This window comes from Mustela nigripes, chromosome 12 (assembly GCF_022355385.1).
Source record: "Mustela nigripes isolate SB6536 chromosome 12, MUSNIG.SB6536, whole genome shotgun sequence".
Taxonomy (NCBI): domain Eukaryota; kingdom Metazoa; phylum Chordata; class Mammalia; order Carnivora; family Mustelidae; genus Mustela; species Mustela nigripes.
Window position 1 is genome coordinate 107,779,900 of NC_081568.1, and position 18,336 is coordinate 107,798,235.

At 34.7% G+C, this 18,336-nt stretch overlaps 1 protein-coding gene across 1 annotated transcript in view; it reads right to left on the reverse strand.

The window, feature by feature from the left end:
• EDIL3 (EGF like repeats and discoidin domains 3) overlaps positions 1 to 18,336 on the reverse strand; it is a 406,610-nt gene that overhangs the window by 13,178 nt on the left and 375,096 nt on the right. Inside the window, exon 10 of the mRNA XM_059418197.1 lies at positions 11,473 to 11,628. Coding sequence (XP_059274180.1) covers positions 11,473 to 11,628 — 156 coding nt within the window. The remainder of the gene's footprint in view (positions 1 to 11,472; positions 11,629 to 18,336) is intronic.

The window sequence follows — 18,336 nt, forward strand, 5'->3', positions numbered from 1 at the left end:
CATCAGGAGGAAAAAAAAAAAATCACCTTTGCTAATACTTCTAGATATTAGTAAAGTACTAAAAAGAAAAAAGAAAATTTTTGCTATGTAAAATAACACTTTTTCACTCACTTATGAAGAATACTTCCTTTAATTATTATTAACTATTAAACATCTCATTTATCTGTACAACATTAATTTTATTTCTAGCTTTATTGGAAAGCAGGAAATTAATTCCTGTGTGTGGTCTTCTGGGTGTTTTTCTATAGAAAAACTGGAAAAAATACTCTTTTCATGCAGGTACAATCGCTGGGTTCATCTGCTATTTTTTTAAAATATTATCTTTTAACCAGCTTTGTGTCTCAAATTACACCAGAAGCTTTAAAATGATGAGAAATGCATTGCCTTTATAAAAAGGGCCTGAAGGGGCTTAGTACAGATGTGTGCCTCAAGAGCCCATCGTACATATAAATACATTTTCTCTGAGACCCAACAAAAGGAAGTATATGCGAATCACTCTCCTAATGGGTCATTTTTATAGGGTGTGGCAGATCCAGAAATCCTTTCATAGTTTCTCATAAATGTGGAACTGCGACAGGTATCTTTTATCCTTTTTCAGATTTAACCTGTGAAAAAGCAGAAAAAGACTAGAATACTAATTCATTTTGTAAGTTAGAGACTTTAAATCGCTCCACAGATTACAGCTAATGGTATGATGGTGGAAAAGCTTGTGTGCCATGTAGAACTGATGTCCTTGAGGATTTTTTCACTTTCAAAATATATTACATTAAGCAGTCAAAATATTAGTTGTCTGGTAATTACCTAGACATGAAATGGGTTCATACTTTTTGCTGTGTTCTCTCCAATGGTAAACGTGTAGTTTCAGCAATCAGAATAATGACGTGCTCATTTTTGATGTGGGAAATAGAGGCAGAAGAGGAATTATTAGATTTCCTTACTACCCACAGCCCACTGACAAGGCCCTGAAACAGGCAGAGTGACATTCCTCTAGGGACTCAACTGCCTTGATGTTGACACTTTGGTAAGGGCGAAAGGCAATCCTAACCCAAACTGCCCCCTCTGTTCCCCATCCTGTAAGCCTACATTAATATATACAAATTACTTTATAAATTTCCTTTATCTCTAAACCATCCAAGATACATGTTGGCAATCATCTGTCACACGTATGACCCACCCATATATATCAAAGAGTCTTATGACTCGGGTTTAATTAGATGGTAATAAATGACCCTTTCCCAACAATGCTAGCCCCCTCAAGATCCTGGAAACCTTGCTTCCAAATTTCTTTGAGACCTATGCTATGCTGAGGTCAACTTAAAAGTATATAATGCGCCACTCCTCATAACCCCTCATGACCTCTTTCAGCCCTTGGGTCCTGTCTCCAGGCTTCAATAAAATCACATTTTTGCACCAAAGGTATCTCAAGAATTCTTTCTTGGCCATTGGCTTTGAACCCTAACGTCTTTCCTACATCAGTTTTCATAATGGGAATGATAACTATTAGATTCACATTAAATCGGACTCTATTTCTTTCAATAAAAATATTCAAAATTCTTCTCAGCTAAGCTCTCCTGTTTCAATCAGTTTCATCACTACCTTTTAATGAGTGATAACACACCTGAATTTTAAGCAATTTATTAAACTTTTTTAGCCTTGACCATTCTATTGGGGAACTGTCACTAATCAGTATTTTTAGTGTGTTAACCTTTCTAATTGATGCCTAGGGTCAAAGGTGGGCTAAATACTTGATGGTCCCTCACAGTCAAAATACAAGCATGACCTAAATAAGAGAATGAGTAATTCCTTTCCTTTGAGGAATACTGTCATTATACAATTTTGTCTAATAATATGTAAGTCAAACATAAACATAAACATGAGAGGTTCATAATTTTCACTGGGGATATTTTTATTAATTTCTGATGAGTGATGTTGGATTAAGATTCAAAAATTAAGACGTTAAAGTTTTTTGGCCTTTGAGCATTAGGAAAAATAAGGCCATAAATGTAATAATGATATGTAATAATAAAAAATATTTTTAATGGACATTTTACTTTAATAGCATGTTCTATAACATATTTCTTATGTTTTTCACACTTTCATTCATGCAGAAACATCTGTTAACTGGAAAAACTATATGGTTTCAAATTTTAAGGTAGCTTATCCAATTTTCTGGAAACAAAGAAGTTCTTGAGTTTTTAGGATGGAAAATAATTAACACAAAGAAAAAAATATATATATGTTTGTCTCTCACTGCATCTCCCTGCATTGTTCACTTTGTCTCCCTTGTTAAAAATAAACCCAAAGACCCCAAATGGCATCAGTTAGGTCATGTCTACACTGGGGATTCTTAGTTAATCTAGTACAGTTTCAACCTCCCCCAGAAATGCCGTATTCACTGGTCAGTCAGGAATTTTCTGATGGGTGCTAATGTGTCTACCACTGGGCTCTCTCCACGACTCCCCACTTCCAGAGGAAGGTGAAGTAATCTTGCATGATAAAACAGACCCTTTGCTTTGACTCCTAAGGGGAAGCAGCCTTGCCTGCCTCAATCCTCTTATGCTACTCATGTTCTTGCCCCACCCTCCCTCTATAAAAGCCTTCCATTTTCTACAACTCTCTGAGCCCCCTCCACTTGCTAGAAGGGGTGCCGCCTATCCATCAGTCAATTAGATCTTCACATTCCCTTGGTTGATTTTTTGTTATTTAACACCTTACACTTCTGTCTTACCTAGAATGAAGTTTCATCGGATCTGCACTGGGATATTATCTGTCACTAAATAGGAGTCATAGCAGCAGGGATGTTTTTCTTCCCCCTTGCTCCCAACCCACCCTAAACTGGTGAGTTTTATGAATTTTGTGTCTAATGCTTTGCTTGTTTTTCCATACTAGCTCACAGTATATGTCCTTGGACCAGCACTCTGCTTTTGTTTTTCCTTTTAAATGAAGCAGATTAAAAATCCAAATGCCCTCTAAGAAATGTAATGGCTTCAATGGTCAAAATGAACCATCTATTTTCACTGCGTGTCTTTAATATTATAGAATGTGAAATAACATATAAAGAATTTCTTTTTTTTGCTACTTCAAAATTGATGCTTGAAGAAAGACAACCAGCTTTCTCTTGCTGTCTCCAAACAAACTGAATGACTTCTTAATGAGCTCCTTAAGATCAAGAGCTTCTGAGTGTTCCTGTGGCAAGTCTATCATTCCAGTTTATCTTTTTTCTCCAGCCTTTAGCTAGTTACTGGATTCTATCATTGTAATTATTTAAGTTACTAACCCTCTTCCTGTTCACCTCCATCCCATAAGCCCCATTTCCTGGTCCTCCCTTCCTTTCCTCATTGTAAACCATTTACTCTCTATTCAGGAACAAACAACTTTGGGTAGGCAGGACACTTGGAGTTCATGTTAAACATGGAAATGGAAATACAGTCCTCCCTGTAGCTGACCTCTGCCCTTGTCTATTTGCATCTGGACTTGCATCCAGTCTTCTGCCTTGTTTCTGACCCCCAGACTCCATCTCCCAACTGATTCTGATTGCTGAGTCCACGTCACGTTGTTCTCTGTGCTCCTTAACAATGGCTACCGCACTTCCCACTGGTGAAATAAGCTGCTTTCTGAATTTCAACGTGCTCAGTGGGGTTGTTCTTTCCCATTCCAGCACATCTAAGTCTGCAAATGACTTTCACTTTGATAAATCAATTCTTCTATACGAGGTTAGTTCTTGAGATACAGCCATCTTGGTCAGAGGCCTTAGTAAAATTTACAAGGGCTCCATTCTATTTTTGTCAAAAGCATGAATTATAAAAGCTCCATAAGGTATAACAGGAATTCCTTGAACTTTTTAGTTGGTATATATAGATTATGGCAATAACTGAATGTTTTATTTATAGGTTTTTACTAAATATTTTATTTCAGACTGTTACCACTTTTCATTCAGTCTAGAGCACATCAGCCCCAAAGACTGCATTTTTTTCTTTTAATTTCTTAGTTCTATGCATTTTTTTGGTTTTGCATTAAAAGCGGAATCATGACATTAACTATCTCTATCAACTCTTGGGGAGGGCTTTTTAATATAATTAAAATTAAAAATGGTGAGCCCATCACTGAACTTTACATTCCACCAAAACAGAAACAGTCTCAGGAGGTGTCCTGAGTCTGAAAATCTAATAACATCGACATCTATGCGAATACAGGTGATTGTGTATTCTTTATACCAACACAAATCCCAGCCGGGTCCCATAATATTGAATTATGACAAGGAAGAAAGCAGATAAAATTCTAAATAACAGTTGATACCAGATGGTGTTTATTTAGATAACACCAAACTTATTTTTAGACAACGCTGAAACCGTAGAATTATTTCCTTAACTAAGTTCCAATTAAGTCACTACCCAATTACCTACGTAAGTACCTTACAGTGACTACATATAAAAATCCCTGGCATGTAGGGGCACGACTCATTTGCTGTTTTTGAATCTGAATGCTTTGTGTAGAGTCAATTAGTTGTTGGAAACCACTTTCAGAAAAGCAGCATCTTTTCTTTCCCTTTCGCCTTATTTGAGTGGATGAGACTAATGGTCTCCTTGTAAGACTGGGAGACTGTCCTTGATTCTGCAGCTCAGAAACCTGTGGCTGCTCCATCTTGAAAGACTCATTCATCCCCTTTCACTTCCTCCTGCTACAATCCTTCTCACCGAATGCCACTGGGGATTCCATTTATTTTACCTCCCAGGAGATTCCACAGGTTCCAAATTTCACACCCGGCTCAAATTTCAGAAGAGCAGCATGGCTTTTATTACTGAACTGACATCTCATCTGACCTCTGCCTCACAGAAGAGCTGGACTTCCGAAGCTCTGAATATTCAAATTTAATTTCAGCTACTCACAGTGCCAGCTTCAGCAGGAACGAAAGGATATCCTGCAGCATCTGTAATTATGGATTAATTTGAATATGTCCTCCAATGCAGATTATGAAGGCTTTGCTAATAAGGACTGGTGACGTTGCCGCCTTTTTTCTCTCCCTACATTGACATTGAGAAAGGAAAGGAAGTAGAGAAGAACCAGGAACTCTTTTTTTTTTTTTCCCCTATTGCAGAGTCATAGACTTTCATGAAATGAGCTTAATTTAATATTATTATTATTTTTCTTAGATAACTCTAAGCTTGTGCTACTTATTTCCTACAGCTATTTTATCGAATAATACACTTGGTAGGTTGTCTTTTGAGTCTTCAAAATGAGCTGACTGAATCAAAGTTTTTCTACCATTCTCAAGTTCCTTATTAGGCTGGGATTTCTTTGACCCGCTGTCATAATCAGGTTTCCCCCAGTACATCCAGCACAGTAGACAATAACTGCCTCCAGAATAATATGTAAATGAATGACTATAAATGTCACATCCTTCTAGATGCTTTTCTACCTAATCTGTGTTCCTAACTGCTTAAAATTATTATTTAAATTTAAAATTTGTTTAAAGCTAATACGTGTTTCCTTGTGGGTATTCATGAGACAACTGGCAAATATGAAAATCTAAACTTACATCAGAGACATAGATTCATACTGACTTGTACCACTGACAAACTAGAGGCCAGTCAGTCCTAAAGAATTATCACACAATATGTTCCGTTCTGACTAGAAAAATACAAAACTATGCTCAGTTTCAAAAACTTAAATTTGGTGCCAGAGTCATCTTTCCCACACGTGCTCATTATTCAAATTAGCTAGGGCTTCTGTAAACATTTATTCAAATTAGCTGGAGCCTCTGTAAACATTTAGATTCCCAGCTCATCTCTCTGAGAGTCAGAGGCAGGGCCCAGAAATGTGTATTTTTTAACAAGCTCCCCCAGGAGGGTCAGGATCGGGCAATTTTGGTAACCACTGAATTAGAGTTCAACAAGGTGTGGCAAGATCGTTCTTGATGAGTATGTGGCATCTTTAAGGACCCAATAAAATCTTACTGGAAACAAAGTTTTGGATTTTCCTTTATAGAAAATCCAGGGTGAAGCTGCAAATTTTTGATTTATGCTTTTAAAAACCTGGACAATTTCAGGGAGGGAGGCAGAATATTACCAGCTTCTTTTTTTTTCCCCCAAAGAAGAAAGCCCCCATGGTGTGAATTCAGGTTTATTTAAACACCATGACATTATGACTAATATATTGGATGAGAAAATCCATTTTCATTTCTAATTTTTCCATATAAGAACCCTTCCTGAAATTTATTATTGTTTTACTTTGGCTTATAGCCTTAAAAATTAAACACTGGAAGTGTCTGTCAAATTTTGCAATTTTCCTGCTAACTGCAGTAAAAAACAGCTCCAAGAGTATAAAACAAATGTCACTTTCATGAGAGCAAAGGAACATTTGACTTTCAAATAAAAAACGTATCTGAATCCATGGAGTAGAGAAATATAAGTCAGTTAAACATTAGAAAATATTATAGAAAAGAAAGAAAAAAATAAGAATGTGGAGATTGTGATGGTATCATCACATGCTCCGTCATGAAAGATACAATGTAGAGTTTTGTCAAAAAATAAAATGCTACAGTAAACTGGAATTCTTATAAAGGCTCTGGGAAGATAATGAGAAACTGACATTTCAATGAAGAGAATAGGAATGTATTTTTCTTTAACTGACTTTAGGTATTAACACACACACACATGCACACATATATACACACACATACATATATACTGACACATACATTTAGACACACTCCAATGTACATTTATACTTTTTCCTTGGTTTTGCTTTCCTGAGGCTTATTCAGTTACAACTGATGAGAAACAAAAAGGGCATTCATACATTTTTTTAAAAATTCAGCATTCATACATTTTTAGTATTTCATTTATACCACTTGCGGTAAACCTAGAAAATTGCTATTATTTTGAAATGGTTTTTCTGAAGTAATCTTGTTTCTGGATCTACAGCAGACCTCTATACCTACACCCCAAAAATCTATTAGAGCAAGCAGTCAATAAAAATGGAAAGATACAAAAAGGGAATCAGAAAATTTTGTTTGTAAATATTTCCTTTTGAAATGTACATACATAAAACATTTCACAAGCACACGCTTTGTGCCAAAACATTCAGTGCATTTATAATACTTGTGTGGCTGAAAGTTTGTAGTTGAATTTGCATTTGTAAAGACTGAAGTCTTTTTCCCTTATGGAAAGTAACCATGGAGAACAAGACACAAATAATTATTAGGAATCAATAGGAAATGGCTTATTCAGAAAGATTAATTGCTCAGTTGTGGAGGGCTTCTATAAAGAAGAAGAGCACACCTATGAAGAATATATAAAATTAGAGGTAAAATACCTAGTAAAAATATTTTACTATTTGAATATATATACATGTATATTATGATGGGTATATATATATATATATATATATATATATATATATATAATATATGCTACATTTCCAAGTGTTCAAAAACTTGAAAGTTCAAGAACTTTCGCTCTTCCTTCTTATACATAAAGTATTTCTTTATGATAATAGTAATTGCTGTATTCTTATGTACAGTTTATTGGAGTTTGTTGTTTTCTTCAGTAATAAATAATAAACTTATCTAAGGCTTTTCTTCATCATAGTGAATTAGTTGTAATACCATAAACAAGCTGATTAAATTTAATTTTAAAACTACCAGTTACATGGTCTAGGTTTAGCTGATTGTCATATTTATAATATTAAAATGGTTTAGTTCTTCAGAAATTTTTATATTGGACAGATGACACTGATTTATTGTCTCACATAAGAATTCTGGCCTACATCCTTTTCACTGGGCATCAATTTACTCTCATGGTTGACCAACTTGCCTAGTGGGAGCCTATTTCTTTATGGTAAGACTTACTTGGGGAATGTCAAAATCAAGTGTTATAATAAATGTGGTTCCTAAGCACATGGATTTATAGCTAAGATCTATTTTGTGCTTCTAGAGGTAAGTTTCTGGGGCTCTGCATTAATTTGAAGGTAGACAAGTAAGTTTAAATATATGCTACAAATCCTACAGAAATCACTGCAATAATAAAAAATAAAGTTATAGCAAATAAGTCAACAACAAAAAACCCCCGACTGGAATCATTAAAGAAATTCTATTAATCCAAAAGAAGACAGAAAAAAAGAAAAAAAATTGGAAAGATGCAACAAGTAGGAAAATAAACAGAAAGATGACAGATTTAAAGCCAATTATAGCAGTATTCACATTAAATATAAATGGTTTAAATGCTCTGATTAAAAAGCAGAGATAGCAGGATTGGGGAAAAAAAAAGAGACCCAACTATATGCTGCATAGAAGAAATGTATTTCTTTCTTTTTTTAAAGAAATGTGTTTCAAATATAAGGTACAAATGGGTTAAAAGTAAAAGGATGAAAAAAACACACACCAACATAGCAATAATCAAAAGAAAGCTGAAGTACTTCTACTTATACCAGTAAAGCAGTTTTCAGATCAAAAAATATTTCTAGGGATAAAGATGGTCATTTTCTAATCACAAAGGAGCTATCTGATCAAGTGGAAGTTATGGCCCTAGCTGATCATGGATCTTTTAGAAGAGCTTCAAAATACATCAAGTAAACACTGATATAACTGTAAGAAGAAATCGGGAATACCACAGTTATAGTTGGAGATTTCCACATTGCTTTCTCCATAATTGATAATATAAGTAGATAGAAAATCAGTAAGGACATAGAAAATCTTGTTCAACTTGACAAAAATTTTACATGCATTTCAAACAAAGATAATGAAATAAAATGCAGTAATACGCAAATGCCTCATCTATTATTAAAGGAAAAATTAAAAAGTTATTCATATACAATCATGAAATCACACACTCAGTGTAAATGGAGACAAAAAAGTATTTCATCAGGGGACCTGGGTGGCTCAGTAGGTTAAGCCTCTGCCTTTGGCTTGGGTCATGATCCCAGGGTCCTGGGATAGAGCCATGCATCAGGCTCTCGGCTCAGCAGGGAGCCTTCTTCCCAACCCCCACCCTGCATGCCTGACTGCCTACTTGTGATCTCTGTCTGTCAAATAAATAAATAACTAAATCTTTAAAAAACAAACAAACAAACAAAAAGGCAGGGAGCCTGGTTCCCCTTCCCCCTCTGCCTGCCTCTCTGCCTACTGTGATCTCTCTCTCTCTGTGTCAAATACATAAAATCTTAAAAAAAAGTATTTCATCAGTACAATAATTTAATCACATTTTTCTTTATATTTCTTTCGTAAATCAATCTATATAAGGATTTTGCTAATTGCAGATAAGCTTTTTTTTTTTTTAAAGATTTATTTATTTATTTTAGGGGGGTGAGGGGGAGAGGGAGAGGAAGGGAGAATTTCAAGTTGACTCTCTACTGAGTAAGGAGCCCCTTGTAGGGCTCAGTTCCATGACCCTGAGATCATGACCTGAGCCAAAACTAAGAGCTGGACACTCAACTGACGGAGCCATCCAGACACCTTTGTGAGTATTACACATGGATAATGGATGAGAATATTTATGTCTTAAAATTAATTTCAAGAGCTATATAATTTATGGAGTTTAAAAAGCTTCATTTTATGGAATACATTTTCATTCCCTATGCATCAGAATGCCTACTGTAACAAAGTGAAAGGTAGTAGCTGAAACAATTATTTGCCAGAAATCATAGCATATATTTGTCTATAGCTCACAAATACATTTAAAGATGGCTTTACAAAAAACCCTATATTCATTCAGTCTAAGATGCTATTGATTAGAAATCATGCCATTATTTTAGGTTCTTCTAGAAAATAATAAATGCTCCCAATTTAATTGTGACATAGTAAGATACAACAGTTTCTGAGATGTTAAAATATAAAGTGTGTGTGTGTGTTTTCTGAGATGTTAAATGAATGTATCCTGAGATGCACAATGGGTGTGTTCTGAGATGTTAAAAGGTAAATAGTATGGATTTTATAATCTAAACCTAAAAACATGTCTCCCCTAAAGTGAATTTTATGTGAACTGAATTCAGATTCTGTTGACCCACTGGAATAGCCATTCCAGGCTCAATACTGCTGGGGAAATGTATCAATTCTCTGTCTTGAATATTTGAAGAAGAAAGATATTCCTATGGTGCTTGTGTGGCTCAGTTAGTTAAGTGTCTGCTTTTGGCTCAGGTCATAGTCTCAGGGTCCTGGGATTGAGTCCCACATTGGGCTCCCTGCTCAGTGGGCAGTCTGCTTCTCCCTCTGCCTCTCTCCTACTCAAGTTCTCTTTCTCGCTCTCTCAAATAAATAATAAGTAAAATCTTCAAAAATAAAAAAGCAAGATATTCTCAACTTTCTACTGGTTAATAATATGAGAAGAATAAGGGAATGAAAGGGCTACATAAAATGGAAGAAGTCATTATTAACTCAGAAATACTTAACATATTATAGTTTCCCCCCAGATCTTAGAACTAAGATATGTTTGTGTTATGTCTTTAGAAAGTTAGAGTTTTTTGCACAAACACTCTAAGGGATTAATGAGTTTCAATTTCATTGGTCCAACTGAGGCTACACTTTAACATCTGAATGAATTAGTTACTGATATAGAGACTAAGCACTTCCATTTTTCAGGGCCCTACAGAAATTCAGACCAGGAGATACTATGGAAAGATGTTTAAAATGGTAAGAACTTTTAGAAAAAAACAATTAGACAAATATAGTGTAGAACTGTACGGTGCAATAATATATATCTACTACTATAATATTAAAATAGTTACACAGGTCAAAAAATTTAACAAACCTATGAATTAAAACAGAATCAAGGAAAGTGAGCACAGAAACAACCTATGTTTTAATTTTGATAAACCAGTGTAATAGTTAAAATTTGTCCATTTTTAAAATTCCCAATTAACAAAATAATCAAGGAAATATATAATTAAAACATCTTTTAGTTAATTTTTGAAATATTTTTCTACCAAAGAACATTTTTTACTAATATCAGTAATGTTTTTCAATAGCAAAATTAGGGGCACCTGGGTAACACAGCTGGTTGAGTGTTGGACTTGGTTTCGGCTCAGGTCATGATATCAGGATCGTGAGATCAAGCCCGGTGTTGGGCTCCATGGTCATGGAAGAGTCAGCCTGAGATTGTCTCCCTCTCCCTCCCTGTCTGCCCCTTACCCAACTCTCTTATAAAGACAGAGCATGTGTGCTCTCTTTTACTAAAATCAAATAAATACATAAAATCTTTTAAAAAAGTAAAATTAATAGTGGCAAGTATTTCAACAGTAACTATTTACATGTACTTTATGATAAATTATTCAAGCTTCTATTAGGTTTATAAAATATAAACAAATTTTATTTAGCTGGATCTTAGATAACTGATAATATGGAAAATGTTAAAACTTTTATTTAACATTATTTTATAGCCATTATGTTTAATACTTTAAGTATAAGTAGTTCATTCAGTCAAACTTGAATTCAGCTTGGTACTCCATTTCTGCCTATTCTAAACCATTCAGATCACTTACCTTATCTTTTCTTTGCTTTTCATCCTGGTATACAGTCCAGTGTTCTCCATCATTGCTGTAAGCTAGTTTGTAGGAGCCTACGAACTGTACATGACCAAAATCTTTAGCTCCTTGTGTAATGATGCCAGTTACTTTGGTAGGGACCAGAAGGTCCACCTAAGAAAAAGGAAAAGATTTAATTTAAATGCCACAATAGAGTCCATTATAAATTTGCAAGTCTCTTGAATTCAGAAGATTAAAGTAACATACATGCTCAAGCCAAAAATACACTGATTATTTGAATATTGAAACTGATGATCAAGTCTATTATTGGCTTATAACTTTGATTTTGCTGCTGGATAAGTTTAGTTGAATAACTATTTTGACCATTTTAAAATAAAGTGATGGTCATTTCAGTCTACCAATCAATTTTATAATAAACTGATATATCTAGCCATGCAGTTTTGTGCAACTAAGATAGCACAGAGCTGGCAAGTCTGACCTTCTCGAAATGATTATTATCTTCCACAGCTAGTGCTTGTAATTCAATTTGTTGACTTTACTTGTCAATTCAATAACAAAAATAAAACTATACTTGTGTACACATTAGGAATAAAAATGATATATGTACCACAGTTAAACATTAAATAAAAGCCAACATTATCTCCATGAATTTTAATCAGCTCAGAATATAGAATTGAGTAACAGTAATTGTTGTCCAGTGAAAATCTCTTTCAGAAAAGTACAATCCTAAATGTTGAGGAGGAAGTCAGGCATTCTTCAAAAATGAAGACAGATTAAAGTATGCATCCATGACCTGTGGGATCTGTGCTCATGAGGTGTTTGATCCTATGAACTATGTACTTATAAAACCTTAAGGCCCATGATTATTTGGTAAACATTAAATTAATCAGGATGCAATTGAAACGCAAAAGATAGGATTAATATTTATGAAAAAAGAGTACACAACACTGAAAAATTTAGTATATTCTTCTTTGTTCTCTAATTCATGAAGCTTTTCTTCTTAGGATGTGAATTTTAAAAAATTATAGGAATCTTTGTTTTCCCTGCAGACAATTCTTATAAGACCTTTACCTTGAGGTTTATTGATGTTCCTTAATCTACAGCTTCCTCTCTCCTTCCACAATAGCCACCTACTTCCTCCTACTTCCTATGACTAATTGCCCTGCTTACATCCTTGATCTTATCATTTTCGCTGTCATGATCCCATGTGTGACCTTGGTGGCCTTCAACCACTATGTCCTTTTGTTTCTATTTCAGGTTCTCCATCCTGTGCAATGTATATAGCCACAAATAGACAGTCATGGGTCAGATCAGTACATGAATGAAAAGAGAGCTACAGAGAATGCATTGAATAGACCGTATTTAATTACTGCATTTAGATGCTCTTCAATAAAGATATGAAAAAAATTCCCAATGTTTCACAGCCTAGGGATATTTATTTAAAAAGTCATAGGGGCTTTTCAACACTTTTTGGAACATTCCTTAGTTAGAGAGTTTAGACTCAAACTGGATAACTGATTAAGACAGAAAACTACCTTTAATGAGTTATTAAACCATTTTAGAAATTTTATCAAAAACTAGAAATACTTCTGATTTTGCTATTTCCTAAACATGTGTTATAGCATCTAAAATACCTTACCTGTCCCACAGAGATGCAAGATGGCAAAATTATACCTGGGAAGGAAACTGTTGCTATCTCATAGGAACTACACTAAGTGCTTTCTTTTGTCCTCACTGAATCCTCTCAACAGTCCTATACAGCCTTTGAGATGAGGAAACAGATGCCCATTATAGCATGATGTGTGATCTAAAGATAAATAGTGAGTAAAGGGAGGATGCTAGATTCAAATCCATCTTTCTGATTCAAAGTTCCACCATACATTTAAATTCTCACTGAATGATTTCTTTCCATTCTTTGTGACTATTTCAGAAATTTCTGAAAAATCTCAAAGCTTCCTCGCCATACTCATCAAATTTATAGCAACTCTAAGCCCAGTCCAAGTCAATCCTGGCTTTACAATATTGGAAGAGCCCTGTGTTTTAACATGAATTTCATCTCTGTTCCTCCCTTGCCCAGAGTTAAAAATATGCATTGCTTTTGTTGTCCTAAATCCAAATATAATTGCACAGAGACACCTGGGCATAGACACTGCTCTTCAAAATGCTCTTAATGTTGCTGACGCTCGGCGGGCAAAAAAACCTTACAGTATTCTGAGTCACTGCATTACCAGCCACACTCCAAACACACAGGAACTCAAACTGTCACCAAGAATATGAGCACTTCTAAGGCTGGCTTCTTTATAGTCCCTAAATGTCTATGAGTCTTTAGCTAAGATGATGCAATGAAGAGTCTTATAGCGTATCTCTTTTTCTGTGCTATTTCTTAAACTTAGCTGGGTTTCCTGCTGGGTGGAGATGTTTTCTCCTTAAGTTGTATGTCTTGGCTCTTTCTAACAGATATGTTTTTCTCCCACTCTAACTGCTCCCCTTCTCCAGCTTGTTTTTTTTTTTTTTTTTAACTAGAAATGTTTTTCTTTTTTGTTCCAGTTAAGTCAACTTCTCTACTTAAATAGTCAGCAATCTGTTTCAAGCTGGATTTTGTCCTAAGATTTGCTACATTAAACTTAGACTACCAGGCCTAAGAAAACCTCTCTTAGTGTAAAAAGAATCAGCATCCCACACTTAACCCGAAACTCCTGCAACAGGACATGGACAGATCTGTCGGGGACACAGTCACAGATGTGTCACTCTCATGTTCACAATGATTCCAGAAAAGCTCCTTCTTCTAGATCTATGCTTACCATTGGCTCATAAGTACTTTGCCTTCTTACAGATCTTCTGAATTAAAGTTGTACTGCAAACATGTTGGACAAAATGCCTTCAGCTGTTGTAGACAGACCCTTACCTCCCAAGGTTTGGCTTGAATACAGCAGGTCATTTAGGGTACTGAGCTGGCATATGGGTAGGTATTTGGCTCAGTGCACTGCACTTCATGCCTGGATCTGTATTAAATGTGGCTTACATATAACAGTCCCTCAATAAAGGCTTTGCTGGATTGAGCTAAAACTACTTCCTAAGTATGTTTCATGGCCAAGGATGCCGTAAGGTACCACTGCAGAAAATGCCGGCCGTCTTCCCCTTGTTTTTCTACATTGTGTAACATCACTGTTCAAGGAAACAGAGGCCCAGTGGTGCCAACCAGATTTTACTGGGAAAGGCAACGAGTTAAAAATCATCTCCAATCTTCTGATACTGACAGTCAGTCTTTTGGAGAAAAACTGGATGGTCTGGGTTCCCCAAATGGCTCTGCCCTTACTGGCTCTATGCCCTTGGGCAGGCTACTTGACTTCTCCACATCTCATTTTCCTCATCTGAAAAATGAAGATAACAATCCTCATAGGATTTTATGAGGATTAGATGAATTAATATTTACTAAGTGTGTAAAAGAATTTGATGAGAATAAAACAATAAATAAATCTGGGGGAATAATCCATTATCAGTCTCAGCATGTTATTAGAAAAAAATATATAGAATCAGGGAAATGGCCTGTTTGTCCTAGAAGCAACTTCTGGATCATAGTATATTTTGGTCAGCTTCTCGGGTTGTATACAAAGATAGTCATTTCATCTTTACTTAAAGTAGAGAGAATTAGAAGCACTGAAATTCCCATTTATCGGTGAAATGGCTTACTAAAAATAATATAATTTTATGGAGTTTTGTACATCCTCATTTGAATATTAAGATTATATTGGGGCGCCTGGTTGGCTCAGTGGGTTAAAGCCTCTGCCTTTGGCTCAGGTCATGATCTCAGGGTCCTGGGATCGAGCCCTGCATTAGGCTCTCTGCTCAGTAGGGATCCTGCTTCCTCCTCTCTCTCTGCCTGCCTCAGTGCCTACTTGTGATCTCTGTCTGCCAAATAAATAAATAAAATCTTAAAAAAAAAGGATTATATTACAATAAGGAAATGGTTCCAAAATAATACTAACAGAGGGAATTAGATTCCAAATTATAGTGAGAGATTAATTTTCCTTTAATTATATGAGTAAAAAAAGGATGCATATACAAAAAAGGCTCAAATGATATGTGAGTAAAGAAAGAAGTATTGCATGAGGGTTATGTAGGAATATAACTCTTTTGTTGTAAAATGTCCTGTAATGTTTTAGTGAAGCATAATTATTTTTAGAGTGTCTAACTTAGAAAAACTATAGAACAACTAAGAGCATCTGTTTGAGAAAGGTCAAGATAAATGACATTTCAGATGTCTGCATCATACCCTAACAGATGGCTTCCTGGAAGGGCAGACTAGGAAAGTCAGCTGATTTTCACAGAGATGTACTTAAAAGGGTGAGGAAAATGAAAAGTGATACAGATACACAAGTGCGCAAGAAAAGTGAAAAGACAAGAAAAGGACCCAAGAGATTTATCACTGAAATATGCAACACAGCTGCATCTAAAATGCTCTAGAGTTTGCCTTTCTGTTATTGGTTATTTTGAATGACATATTTTATAATTTCACAGAGCTTTGTAAAATTAACTCACTGAACATAAGTAATTTTGAAGCTAATATAATTATATGGCATTTAAAAATGAAATTATGGGTAAAATGTTTAGATAACATTTTGGTTTTAGTAAAGAATTTTTTTACCATAACATTACATAATACAACTGTATGTAATTCTAGGTCCATTGAAGGCACATCATTCACTGTTCTCGGTATTTGAACAATATTTTTGGTTATCAGATGTTGGTAACACTTTTAGTGCATATTTGTAGGCCAGCTAGTTAATATGATGAACTCAATAAGAAATATTATCCTGCTCCTGTATCTGATACAATCTAGTAGCTCTAAGGTTACACATTCAGTATTCATAAATACTATATCCTATATATTCATTTCGCTACTCATTATTGCTCTCCTCCTCCCTGTACTTGAAAAAGTTGAAGTTTCTAATAATATTTTTAAATATTTATTATAGCAATTACTTTTTCCATATTGAACTTTACAGCTATGAGAACTAATAGAAAAAATTATACCATGAAATAACCTTTCAAAGGATAGAGGGACTTTTCTGTTTCAGTGGTGTTTTATAGTACGCCTTTTACATATAAAACCACACATAACCTATGCCTGGTGCCACAAACAAGCTTTATAAGCTTAGGTGATCATTCAGGAGTATGTTTTGCAGGACACCTGACATAGAGTAGACATTCCAGATATCTAGGTATCATCTGTCCTGGATTCAAAATTGAGATAATTCTGTATTTAACAATTACCTGCAATTATAACATGAACAAAGCTCCAGGTCAACCTGATATACACCCCATGAATGCTGTCAGCTCATGACTGCTAACTTTTTAAAAGAGATTATTTAGAATCATGCAGTAGTTCAACTGCATGTTTTAACTGAGGATGAGCGATAGCATGATAACTATGTACAATTTATGTTTAATAATTTTATTATATTTTAATAATCTTGTTCATGGAAGTAATACAAACTATGAAGAAAAATTGAGAAATACAGAAAGAGGAGAAGGCAACTCTGTCTCACTATCAGATACCATCAATGCTTTTTATCCACCCTAAGCATGGGTTTTTTAGGCAAATTTGACTTGGCATTTGACTGGCTACCAGGTCTTGGTTGCACTTTTGGTCTGTATTTGCAGGTCAATTAGTTCATTCTTTTTTCCACTTAGTATTTCATCAGTAATCCTCTATGTAAACAAACTATTTTTTAAGACTTTCTTTTTGCCCTAACACACCATGTTAATGCTTTGCTGCAATCAATTATTTACTATAAAACATTTATTCCTCCCTGTGCCCTCAATTTTTCTCTATTAAAATTGATATTCTCCAAAAATCCTAGTCTTTTCATTTGGCCACATATCTCACTTACATAGGATAAATTCACAGAATTAGGGTTATTTGGTAAAAGGATGTGAAAAATAGATTCATTTTCTAAAGATATATAATAAACACTCATTGTGAAAATTTCAGGTGGTATAAGAGATAGAAGGAATTCAGATAACATAATCTATAATTTTATTATCCAGAGTTAATTCTGGTTGACCTCTTGATATTCATATTTGCAGATAGTTATTCCCATATATCTTCATAAAAATAAACTCAGAGTATACATGTTGCTTTATAACTTGCATTTTTTATTTACTATGGGTATTTTTACATACAAATAATATTGTGTAATGGCTGTGTCACATTCTTTATTATGGATACAAGAATGAATATGAAAATTATTTAACCAATCCCCTACTGGCATTCTTTTAATTTGTTTCCAATTCTTTTTCTTCAGTAAAAAACTAGAATGAACTCCCATGTTCATATCTTTGCTTGTTGGTGCAATTATTGCTTTATTGGCATAAAAGACCTGTCATTTGAAATGTGCTATAAATTGTTTCCCTTGTCTCTAGAACAATTATACACTTGCATCTACAGTATATGATAATTTTTTCTCTACATACTAATCCTGTTTTATAAAATTTTACATTTTGATAGTTTAAAAGATGGCATTTTTACATTTAATGCATTCTTCATTAGCTATTAGATTAAAGATTTTCTTATTGGCTTTAAGAATTATTTATTTATATGTAACATCAATATTGGCTTCTGTTATAGTCATTGCATCTTTTCCTAATTTGCTATGCCATTTAATTTTATTTATTTTTATTTTTTTTAAAAAGATTTTATTTATTTATTTGACAGAGAGAAATTACAAGTAGATGGAGAGGCAGACAGAGAGAGAGAGAGGGAAGCAGGCTCCCTGCTGAGCAGAGAGCCCGATGCGGGACTCCATCCCAGGACCCTGAGATCATGACCTGAGCCGAAGGCAGCGGCTTAACCCACTT